We start from the raw sequence: 13,061 nt of genomic DNA, 5'->3' as shown, positions 1-13,061 counted from the left end.
ACAGGTACTTGAAGGAGCTTGTAAAAGCTGGTGACTTTCAGCGGCACATTATGTACAGTATAAAAGCTACAAACAGACAAATGACGCTGCTGGATCAGAAAGGGTTGTGGAGAAAGAAACTGTATTTCACTGCATTCAATTTTTTTTATTCAACTTTTTTATTGGGAAGCTTGAAAAAAAGGTCAGTGATGCAGACATGAGGTCCTAAAGAGATAGTACACCCAACACAATTTGTTATCATTTATTCACTCTCATGTTGTTCCAAACCTGTAAGATTTTCTTTCTTCCAATCGTAAAGATATTTCGAAAAATATGTTTTGTCCATACAATGAAAGTCAATGGGGTCCAATGCTGTTTGTTGCACAGAAGAAACTAATTTAGAACTAATTTATGACAAAATTTAAATTTTTGAGTGAACTATCCAGTTTAAATATACTCTGAAAGATGAATTTGCGCCGTCAAAAGTTATATACATATAGCTATAGAGATTAGCATCTAAAACACATCAAATAAATAAGCAAATGTATGTTTGTCTATGAGTGAGAGACAGGGGCCCGGGGGAAGAGGAGGGGGTTGGGAAAGGGAGATCATTACTGCACCACCTGTTTGGTGGCTTTGACGGACAGGTTGGTGTGTGCTGCTGTATCAGCAGGTCACAGACAGTCAGCAAGAGAGAGAGAGAAAGAGAGATACAAGAGTAAAAAAAAAGGCAAAACAGTCCAAAACAAGAGTTACAAGTTGAGTGCACAACAATTTGTGTGAAACCGATGGGAAAAAGAGAGAAGAAAGGAACACAAAGTTGGATTCTGTTCATAACAGCATTAAGCCATTATTAGCCATTTTAAAAAGAGACATCATCTCAACCTTGACACTGAATATAACTATATGAACCGTTATGAGCATGAAGGCTGTGAATGATAGAGTTGAAAAAAACTTGGCCCCTTATTGTGTGACGCACATGCAATTTATGCCATGATGTACTATTGGGGGAAAAGTGATGTAATCACCCTTCCTTCCATCGACCCCCCCTTTCGGGAATCCCTCTGTGATTAGCACCTGTTACTGTCCTTCTTTGTCTCTTTCTTGTCATCCCTCCCTGCTCAATTAGCTTGTTTCATTTTGTGTCACAGCATGAGCAGCTTAACTGAAACAACACATTCTATACATTCTAAAGACGCCACACGTCTCATTGGCTTTGAGAGATGCAGGAAAGAATGTCGAAATGACAAATATCTCCGCACACAAGGTGGGAACCTCTATTTCATCTCATTCTCCAGGCAATTTGACTTCATAGGCCTGAAGAAAATAGGAAAGAGTTGGAATTGCTAATCGTGTTAAAACTATAATCACGAAATAACTTAAAAGAACTGCAAAAGGTGCACTGCATAAATAGTAGTAATTGACTTTTTTAGTGATTGATCAAAAGCAGTATAAATTGAAAGCTGGTGTCACTTTGGGAACCAGTTTTTAAACACTGTACCATAATTGAATATCGTTCAAAAGTGGAATTAAAAAAAAAAAAAAATCAAACATTAAAATGTTTTAACAATGTGCACTATTATTAACATGACATAGGCTGAATAGGATTTTAAAAAATGGGTCAAATATTGTATTAGCATTAGCCATACTACCAAGCTATGATTATATAGTTGTATTTTACACTTTGCATTTAGCAGAACAACCCACTGACTGTGTGACCCCTTTCTGAGTCACGACCCACCGTAAATGAGAAGATTAATAACTTTAAATGTTGCAACTAAGGCTACTGTACACGCTCCAGTTTAACGTGCAAGGCCATGCATAACTTGGAGCGAGTTTGCCCTCTGGTGGCATAAGTATGCAACAACATCCTAGGCCTAAATGATGCTAGGTTCTGTCATACATTGTGCTTTCCTTTACAAATACTCACACACCTCATCCAGCTTCCTCTACAACTACAGTTCCAGAAGTATTTGTGCTTGGACCTCTAATCATCTCCGTCTACGCCAGGTCATTCAGGCCTCTCATCCAATCATACATCTTCTTTCACCACTGCTATGCTAACAACTCCATCTCCCTTGTGCCTCAACATCTACATCTCAGAAAACATCAATGCCCAGCATAATTAAAATAACACTCTCCCCTAAGCATTTCATAGCCACGCTGTTCCAAGCCTCTCCTTGCCACCAAACCATCTGCCATTTTGTCCAAAATGTTGCCTCTTCATTACTATCTGTTGAGAAATCATCTCAAGATACTTGGCTTACACAGACGCCGATTATTGTGCACATGCCACATTAATGGCAGGTAAACAACCATTAATGTAACAAGTATAGTCTCGCAGAAATTTTTTTTTACTGTTTCTCTCTTTCTCGCTCTCTCACACACAAATGCACGCATTCACAGTCGACCCTCATAGACACCTGCTGTCAGCTTGATTGTGGGAGCCACTCTCATTGATGCTGCCAAATGGAACACCGACCCTCTGAGCACATCTGAGCCGTCACTCACACGTACACAGATACTTCTGTCTGGCACAGCTTGTAAGGTTAAAGGAGGTGAAGTACATCCATACATAAACACTTTAAAGGGTTAGTTCGTCCCGAAAAAAAATTCTGTCATTAATTACTCACCCTCGTGTGTTCCAAACCCGCAAGACCTTCGGTTATCCTCAGAACACAAATTAAGATAGGCCTATTTTTGATGAAATCCGAGAGCTCTCGGACCCCCCTATAGAGAGCAACGACATAACCACTTTCAAGGCCCAGAAAAGTTGTCATTATAAACGAGACATCGTTAAAATAGTCCATGTGACTACTACAGTGGTTCAACCTTAAAGTTATGAAGCCACGAGAATACTTTTTGTGAGCAAAAAAAAAAAAAAAAACCGCTGCATGTGAACAGCCGTACGTTGGAGACTGACATGGAAGAGAAGACATTTTTGAATAAAGTCGTTATTTTTGTTTTCTTTTTTTGCGCACAAAAGTATATTTGTCGCTTCATAACATTAAGGTTGAACCACTCTATTGTCACATGGACTATTTTAAAAGGATAGTTCACCCAAAAATTAAAATGCTGTCATCATTTACTCACCCTCAAGTTGTTCCAAACCTGTATTAGTTTCTTTGTTCTGCTGAACACAAAAGAAGATATTTTGAAGAATGTTTGTAACCAAGCAGAGAGAGCAACCATTGACTACCATAGTAGGGGAAAATATACTATGGTTGTCAATGGTTGCTCTATATCAGGGGTGTCCAATCCTGATCCTGGAGGGCCACTGTCCTGCAGAGTTTAGCTTCAACCCCAATTAAACACACCTGTACCAGCTAATCAAGGTCTTATTAGACATACTAGAAACTTCCAGACAGGTGTGTTGAGGCAAGTTGGAGCTAAACTCTGCAGGACAGTGGCCCTCCAGGACCGACTTTGGACACCCCTGCTCTATATGCTTGGTTACAAACATTCTTCAAAATATCTTCTTTTGTGTTCAGCCGAACAAAGAAACTCACACAGGTTTGGAACAACTTGAGGGTGAGTAAATGATGACAGCATTTTCATTTTTGGGTGAACTATCCTTTTAACAATGTCTTTACATTTCTGGGCCTTGAAAGTGGTTATGACTTTGCTGTCTATAGGGGGTCAGAAACCTCTCGGATTTGATCAGAAATATCTTAATTTGTCTTCAACATTAGGGTGAGTATGGCAGAATTTAAATTTTTGGGTGAACGAACCCTTTAAACCTGAATTATCATATGAACCAGTAATATTGTGTATTCCATTCATTCATTGAATGAATTACATGTAACACATAGTCTATATATGTATCATAACACACAATGTTACACTTTTCATAATAGTCTTCATGTAAAAATAAAGAAAAAGACAATAAAAAGTCATGTTGCCTGAAAAAGATGGAAGGCTTGGAAGCTTTTCGATTTGATTCATTTTATTCAAAATCCTGTGACACAGGTTACAGAAATTAGGCTGTTTAAATATCTGCAGTCTTATTTTTAAATTGTGTATTAAATATATAAGTGTTCTGTGACATAACACGCCATTTTAAATATATACATTTTCACCATAAATAAATAGTTCTCATCGGTGCATGATTGTTCTTAGTTAAACACACTCTGAGCATTCATCTTGAAATTGTAAAGGAACCAAACATTTTAAAAAATCCATGATATCTACTGTGAAATGTGCTCAAAATAAAAACACTAAACCAATCTGAATATATATTAATAAAGTAATATGTAAACAAACTGTGCAAACCAAAATGTAATGATATTGTTCAGCAGCTGGACACTTCCACAGCATGCAGAATATGTGCTGCCACGAGCCTAAAGCAAAGTTAATTAAGCATGGGAACCACTGGAAAAGAAAAGGGCCTGACAAGCTTTAATTAGCGTGTGCAAATATTCAGATTCTTAATCAAATCTGAGATTTAACCAACAGAATTTTAGATTAGCCGAAGGTGTCCAGGCCATGCAGGATGTTTGGTTATTTACACAGCAAATTACATAAACATAAATTAATCAGCAGGGGTTAAACCTTTTTTCAAGCAAGTTTTTTCCAAGCTATATAACTTATCAAACTAAGAACTGAATTTTTAAAAAACTAATAAGTTAGACATTCTGCTAATAAAAGTTGAAAACTGCAACTCAAAGTGGAAAACTTGTCTTAAATAAATTAAATTATATATCAGAAAGAACATATGTGCAGGTGAACTTCTAATGAAAAGTTTCTGCAAAAATGTGTAACAGACGTCTAACAACCTATCAAGAGAAGAAGTAAAACCTTCTTTGTCCAGATGAAAAGCATAATTTCAAGCTAATACAATTGAAAGAGTTTATAAACCAAATAGTTCAGGTTTAGTGTTAAAAATGAACAATGCAGATCATTTAAAAGAAAAATACTAAGGTGACCATGAATTCTCCCTTCTGGAAAAATAGCCAACAAGGAGAAACTGAAATGAACACAATGTTTTATAATGCATAATATCTGAAAATGTTATGAAATATAAAAGTTGAGTAATGAGAAGGTCCCAAAGCATTTTTTAACCATTTTAGGGGAAATCTGTAGAATTCTACAGAATAGATGCATAAAATGTTTTAAAGGAGTACTACACTCTGTAACCAGAAGCATGCTTCACTTTTATATAGTGCATTTTTTCATCAATGTGGTCCACTCATGAAGCACAATTGTTTTTGTTTTTATCCACATGCTTTAGTGTGCCTGTAAACAACCGTTGCAAATTGACTGCAGTTATTAGTCTACATGGTAGCAACTCTCATGGTTGGGCTGTTACGAATTAGGGAAAGAAGTGACAAAGGTGTAAGTGACAACAGTGAATATGCCAGTCTGAAAGAGTATAAAGAAAACAACGCCATACTGTCCTCTGCAGGTCAGGTGGAGTATCACAAAGCAGACGCAAAGCACTTGCATTGAATATGTTTGAAAGACAAGACGACAAGAAAAACAAAGCAGATTTTTTTTTAGTAGCTTAAAGCATGGTCAAATTAGCCATACATAATAAATGAACGTGAAAGGAGTGGAAGATGTTTAGAACTTTGAGAATGACGCATGTTCAAATTCTATGGAAGTGGCCACGAAATCTGTGGGCCTAGTCATGATTGAGATGCACTGAGCTAGGCGATTCCCTTGGCGCTGCATCATTACTACAATATATCAGAATATAAAATTATAAATATTGATAAGCCTCTTAGTCTTTAACAACGAAAGCTGTACATGCGAAAAACTGAAATGAGAACCATAAATAAGTTGCAAATAATGGTAATTCAAAGTTATGCAAGATGAAGAATTAAAACAAATGTTGTTGTTTTTTAATCAAGCCGTCTATCTCAATAGCTAAAGCTTATTAGAATGAATCTGAAGTCAATATTGCAGGATTCAGTCATCACCAGTAAAGGTCTCGAGAGTTCATGGAATGAAATATACACAATTATATGAGACTAGTGAGAAGTAAATTGTTATATCAATACAAATAAATTAAACGTATTTACAACTATCTTGAAACTTTAAAAAAAGAAAGAAATGTAGTTCATTCTCCCCCCGTGTCACTGTCGGACTCCATTTCAGGAACTGTTGAACTGTACCACTCTGCATTCTCTTCCGACTCTCCTTGTACACCAGAGAGGGAAATCTCTCCACTCTCTGACTTCACCTTCATGTCCATCGCCTCCAGATGCTGGCCTTGGTGCTTGCGCTTTGTGTGACGTCGCAGTGTGTTGCGCTCAGCAAAACGCATGTGGCATATTAAGCACTGAAAAGGTTTCTCACCGGTGTGTACTCTCTGGTGTCTCATTAGCTCCCCTGATTCACGAAAGCGCCTCGGGCAAAGCTGGCACACAAAGTTTCTTTGACCTGTATGAATGTGTTTGTGTCGCTCAAGATGGCTTGATCTTTTGAACGCCTTGCCGCAAAGGTGACATACGTGGGGTTTGCTTTGGGAGTGTGTGATGGAATGGCGCTCGAGGTCTGAAAGATAGTAGAAGACCCGCGGACAGTACTGACAGTAAAGAATGCGACGTGGACCTAATGCTTGTGAGTCTTGGTTCTTTGGGTGGTTCATGGGATTTACGGGTGATATGGAACGAAGGGGTGATGTGGAAGAGATGGTATCCAATGCGTCTGTTTGGTCTACAGAGGTAGACTCAGTCTCACCGTCACAGTTTACCTCCGTCTCGTGGTTTTTGCTTTCATGTACTGTTGCAGAGGAATCCGACTTAGTTGCTTCAGAACATGAGGAAGGAGTAGCGACCGAATGCATCTCAGGCTGGCTTTCTTGTTTCTTCTCCACAGACACAGCCAATCTGAGAAGAGCTTCCCGAAAGGAAGTGGGCACTGGTGTGTCGGAGTAGGCATCAGTACTGGATTGCTTGGTTGGACTTGTAGAGGTCACTGTGGAAGTGCTAGAGGAAGCAGTTGATGAGGTAGGGCTAGCAGGAAGATTAGAGGGGTTATTCAATCCTGAGATGTCTGTTGCAGTGGCGGGGGAAACCGTGCTGAGGCTGAGAAGTGATGGACGTGAACTTAATGTAGATCCCAAATCAAGTGGACAAGTAGCTAAGGGAAGTGCAACAGTGGAAGAGGGGGAAATGTGAGATAATTGCCCAGGCGAGGATGAACTCGGAGTTGAGGACACCTGAGGAGATGACAAAACTAGGAACATGGGGGAGGACTGAGTGTTCTGACAAAGAGGAATCGGTAAGGAAAGGGTAATTAGCCCTGGGTTAGCCTTAGAAGCTGATGAGGAAAGCGACTGAAGCTGAGATGGAGGAAGAAGAAGAATGGGAGTGTTTGACCCTGTAGTATTAGCCACGATCTGAATGGGAACTGATGCCAAGTCAGACACAGCAGGTATGATGGAGGGTTTAGCAAGAGCTGCAGAACTGTAAGAAGATTTTGGCTCCAGGTTTGGGGAATCTTGTGACTCTTCCACTGAGATATGACCTAAAGAAGTATTTGGACACAGTGAATTGGGTTGCGTCTGCAGTCTTGAGTCTGCAATATCCTGTACATCAGCAAAGGAAGAGGGCTTATCTTCAGCTTGCCTTGGGCTTAGAGCTGTTTGTTCAGAAAGCCCCTCAACATGTTGTATATTATCAATTTGTGGGACTTTCTGTCCATCTGGGGTGAGCGTGTAAGGAATGCCCTGGTCATCTATAAGTAGTGTATCCATCGGATCTGGGGTTGTGACGGTGGGGTACGATGGATTTGGCATGGCTTCAAGCGCAGGGGAGGACAAATGTCCATCCCAATACTGTGGGAGATATGTATAAGCTTCACTTACTAATGGAATCCAGCTAATTTCATTATCGTCCTCCTGTTCCACTTCTACATGTTGAGGCTCATCCTCAATTTCATCAACTTCCATATGAAGTGAACCTTCATATTCAGGGTCTACAACCCATTCACTCTGCCTCTTATTATTACCGTCTTTCTTTTTTGGGAGGCTTAAATCTAATACCTCGTCCCCTTCATTTTGTCCCAAAGAATCTCCCCCACTCATTGCTGTGTTCCTTCCAAAATCAAGTCTCTCCTCTCTTACATTACATAGGATTTGTGTTTTATAATCTTCAATGCAGTCTTTACCATATTCTAATCGTTTGTTTGCATTTATGTCCATCCCAAGTTTACGCTCTCTTCCATGTGCCACATCAACAACATGCGTCTTATTCTTAGCACACAACTCCTTGTTTGTGTGGTTGCCTCTGGCAGGTGACGGTAGTTTATCATTATGGAAACCTTTATTTAAAATAGATTGTCGTTGAACCTTAATCTCTAGTAAATCATTGGTTGAGATCTTAGCCATGTTTGTAGCTTTGGTTGTGACTTCACAAACTTCGGTCCTAGCATTATCAGACTCCATCTTGGGTTTCAGCTGCATGTTTGTTGGTAGACTCCTTGTATTCTCATCAAAAGTAAGAATTGTTTTTTCAACAGTCTGGTTTTCAAGAGGACTCGTCTGGTTTGAATCCGATTCATATTTTGGTGAGTTCTGCTCACTGCTCACAGAGTTCTGCTTGCTGTAATCCTTTACAACTTCTGTCTGCTCTTGTGGTGGAACAAGAAACACATCTTTGTTCTTAGATTCAGTCTTCAATGAGAGCCTCTCGTCTGATAACTCGCCCTCTTGACCCACAGACATTTGGCAATCTTTGGTTGCAGAAAGGTCAGTCCACTTAATATGTGGAATGGTCTCACCTATCCTGTCCAATGCTTGTTGTTTGCGCATAGCAACCTCCGTACATTCAGCAGTAGAGAAGAAATCATATTATTCAGTACTTGTGGAGTAAGTCAGTTCATTATAACCTGAGAGAACATTGAAATATTGCCTGACAGGTCCACAGAATCTTGCATAATCCAAGTAATGGCACCATTTCCATTTCCGTGCCCATCTGACGTAACTGCTGACTTTCACCCATGTCTCTGGCACAGCCATCAGTCAGGACCTTCCACTCATCTAAGGCATCAATCTGGAAAAAAAAGACAAAATTATGATTCTGCATTCTATAATAGTAACAGAACTTAAGTTACAAAGACAGATCTCAAATGTTAAGACCGCATCACACAGTACATAAAAATGGATGCAGAGTAAGTTTTAATTGTGGCTTAGAAAAATGTTTTATAATCATTTGTTCATTTTCTGATCTATAAGGGGTGGGTTTACAAGCATTTGTGAATCACATACTTCACAAGCATAACAGAATCATAACAATCAATTAAAGAGAACAGGCAGTTGCAGTTAAACGGAGCAAACAGAGGAGGCGATATAGGGCGCCTTGATAAGAATCTGTAATTATATTTCATCTGGGGAGTATTCAGTAGTCATACAAAATCAGTAATAATATGAAAAAAATAATAAACCAATCTTCATCATTGTTAACAATATGATTAAATTTCAGGTTATTTTTATTAAATACTGATCCCTAATACATTCAAACAGTAAGATCAAATGTTGACGATGACATCCCCAAAACATCCCTGAAGTGTCTGCAGAGACTATGTCAATTAGACTCGCCCTGAAATTGCCTCATCGACACGGCATCCTCAATAAACACGTCTCCGGTGTGATGACTCCATCTTTCGAATATTCCTATTTTATAATTGATTAATCGACACGTCATCCTCAATAAACCCGTCTCCGGCATGATGACTCCGATCTTTCAAATATTCCTATTTAATAATTGATTAATCGACACGTCATTCTCAATAAATCCGTCTCCGGCATGATAACTCTGATCTTTCAAATATTCCTATTTAATAATTGGTTAATCAACACGTCATCCTCAATAAATCCGTCTCCGGCATGATAACTCTGATCTTTCAAATATTCCTATTTAATAATTGGTTAATCGACACGTCATCCTCAATAAACCTGTCTCCGGCATGATAACTCTGATCTTTCGAATATTCCTATTTAATAATTGGTTGATCGACATGTCATCCTCAATAAACCTGTCTCCGGCATGATGACTCCGATCTTTCGAATATTCCTATTTAATAATTGGTTAATCAACATGTCATCCTCAATAAACCCGTCTCCGGCTGGATGACTCCGATCTTTCGAATATTCCTATTTAATAATTGGTTAATCAACATGTCATCCTCAATAAACCCGTCTCCGGCTGAATGACTCCGATCTTTCGAATATTCCTATTTAATAATTGGTTAATCAACATGTCATCCTCAATAAATCCGTCTCCGGCTGGATGACTCCGATCTTTCGAATATTCCTATTTGATTATTGGTTAATCGACACTTCATCCTCAATAAACCCGTCTCCGGCGTGATGACTCCGATCTTTCGAATATTCCTATTTGATTATTGGTTAATCGACACTTCATCCTCAATAAACCCGTCTCCGGCGTGATGACTCCGATCGTTCAAATATTCCTATTTAATAATTGGTTGATCGACATGTCATCCTCAATAAACACGTCTCCGGCATGATGACTCCTTTCTTTCGAATATTCCTATTTGATTATTGGTTAATCGACACTTCATCCTCAATAAACCCGTCTCCGGCTGGATGACTCCGATCGTTCAAATATTCCTATTTAATAATTGGTTGATCGACATGTCATCCTCAATAAACACGTCTCCGGCATGATGCCTCCAATCTTTCGAATATTCCTATTTAATAATTGGTTAATCGACACGTCATCCTCAATAAACACGTCTCCGGCATGATGACTCTGATCTTTCAAATATTTGGATCTAATATGACCTCTGACCTGTAAAGCTGCCAGAATAATAATCATACACTGTTTGTTAATTGGCCAGAGGAGAACTGGCACCCCAAATGAGCCTGGTTTCTCCCAAGGTTTATTTTTCTCCATTATGCCCCTGATGGGGTTTTGGTTTCCTTGCCACAGTCGCCTTTGGCTTGGCTTGCTCAGTTGGGGACACTACATTTTCAACTAAATACCCAAATAAATTCAATTACTAAACAAAATTAAATACATCAACTAAATTACTGATCTGCCCACATTGTCACTGTATGATGATTGAAATGAGCTGATGACATCACCGTTTTCTCCAGAGCGGCTGTACAGCCTAATCAAATTTGGTTGCATTATTTCCCTGTTTAACACTGTTAAGCTGCTGAAACAATCGGCATTGTAAAAAGCGCTATATAAATAAAGTTGACTTGACATCCCTGAGAAACTTGCATTGAAAAAACAACCTTCTTGACAGGTTATTTTAGAAGCTTAAAAATCTTTTTGTATTATAACGGAATTTAACGAATTCTTTCTAATTTAGAACAAAACTATCTTAGGCGCATCCCAAGCCCTTCTAACTACGGATAGTGTCATTATCAACTTCCTCTAGTTGTGTCGATATGGTCCAATGACTCAACAAATCTAGTCTTAATATATTTTGAAAGCTTAAATCACATTTCAGAGGACACGGTTGGAGGTTCATATTTTTAGCTGTTGTTTTTATTTGCATTAAACCCTAAAATGTCAACAATACTATACAAAACTAACAGCATTTGTTATAAAACTTATGACAGAACGAAAACTTCAGACGCCTCATCACCTGTGAATTAACGACTTCAACTCCTGCGAGGACTTCGGGTGTATCAACATGCACCAATGCTACATTTTTCTATATATCCTAATCATTTGTCAACAACATGTATTCTTTATTTCAATGAGCTCATTGTTTTTGCCTTAAATTAATACATTGTTAGCTAACTGCATGATTTGGATATGTACATTTCTGAAATACATAACTTGGACACAGCCACCTCTGATAACAGATCACTCTAAATTCTGATGCATGCATTTTCTGTAAAGCTGCTTTGAAACGATATGTATTGTGAAAAGCGCTATACAAATAAATGTGAATTTAATTTGATTGAATTACCGGTAAATTAAAACAATAAAGCACTTTATTTTTTTATCAACAGCATTATTATGGCATACTATTTATACACTTTATAATTAAACCAAGAAACCCACCAGTACTTTATTTTTTAAAATGAATGACACAATATGATTGCAATTTGTTATTAAAGGTTTTAGATTGTGTTGCATAAACACACATTTAGGAAGTTCTCACATGTAACAATATCACAAACACTAAAAACAGACGAATTGTCTGGAAATTAAAGGCTTGACATGATGCCAGACACTGGTTACATTGTTTACAGCTCTGACCTATAATCGTCACAACATTCAATAGCGTGCAATATTTGGAGAAGTGCTCAAATGCCATGCAGTTTTTGAGAATGCAACGCAATGAGCTTGAACGCCGCGCTGTCATGGAAGCAGGTCCACTCCTCCTCCCCGTGGCTTTCATCACAAATTAAGTACGTTCATCTGTCAGCGCGCATGGCTCAGGGTTTGACACCAACGCCTTTGTCCGTACAGTCAGCCATGCAGCACTGTGGGAGAGTTAGAGATCAACACGGGGACATTCGACGCCATTACGCGCCGGAGGTTCGTTTAAAGAAGAAAAAAATAAAACCAAACACCGCGTTTGATGTCTGTGGGGTCCAGACAGCGAGTCGAACCCATGCCATTATATGACCAAAAGTATCTGTCTGAGGGATATATGCTTTTATAACGTGGGTATTTCAAATACACTTGAATATTCTCATATTTTGGTCAAAATACTGACTGCGCTCGAACCTGCGACCAGCCATTTTATGCGTACCGAGGGTTCGAGCCGGTGACAGCGCTCACACACTGCCGCTTTGGAAACCTTATTTCAAACTTTCTAAGACAACAAACGCTCTTTATCTGCTACTCACAAGAACATACATTTCTGTCCAAAAGCTTACAGCCATTCGCACACATTCCTTCTTTATAACTGAAATATTGAATATGAAACTGTTCTCACCCCACGAGTCAGCTCGCGCAGGCACTGACTGGCCCGACCCTGAGATACTTCCGGAAGACCAAATATGAATGAATGACTGGGCGGAGAGGTTGAGCGCGAGAGAACTGGGAGGGGGGATGTCGTGGTGTTGCAGTTTTCTACGTCCGACCTGGACACGTTCAGGACTGAAATTTTAGATTAGAGCCATAACTTTATTTGTGGATTTA

At 39.0% G+C, this 13,061-nt stretch overlaps 1 protein-coding gene across 1 annotated transcript; it reads right to left on the bottom strand.

Moving 5' to 3' along the window:
• Positions 1 to 3,910: 3,910 nt before the first annotated feature.
• Positions 3,911 to 12,915, bottom strand: LOC307138155 (uncharacterized protein). Its single transcript, XM_079836317.1, has 2 exons — positions 12,856 to 12,915; positions 3,911 to 8,978 (listed from the first exon to the last, which is right to left on the bottom strand). Exon 2 carries the CDS (start codon positions 8,735 to 8,737, stop codon positions 6,041 to 6,043), a length of 2,697 nt encoding a protein of 898 aa, XP_079692443.1. The 5' UTR covers positions 8,738 to 8,978; positions 12,856 to 12,915; the 3' UTR covers positions 3,911 to 6,040.
• Positions 12,916 to 13,061: the final 146 nt, after the last annotated feature.

The sequence above is a fragment of the Gobio gobio genome (genome assembly GCF_949357685.1).
Source record: "Gobio gobio genome assembly, chromosome: 15".
In the NCBI taxonomy this organism is placed as follows: domain Eukaryota; kingdom Metazoa; phylum Chordata; class Actinopteri; order Cypriniformes; family Gobionidae; genus Gobio; species Gobio gobio.
The sequence above is the reverse complement of the archived record's forward strand: the minus strand, read 5'-3'. Positions and strand labels throughout refer to the sequence as shown.

Excerpts from the sequence above, each read along its gene's own strand:
- LOC307138155 (XM_079836317.1), bottom strand. The coding sequence starts at position 8,737 with ATGCGCAAACAACAAGCATTGGACAGGATAGGTGAGACCATTCCACAT.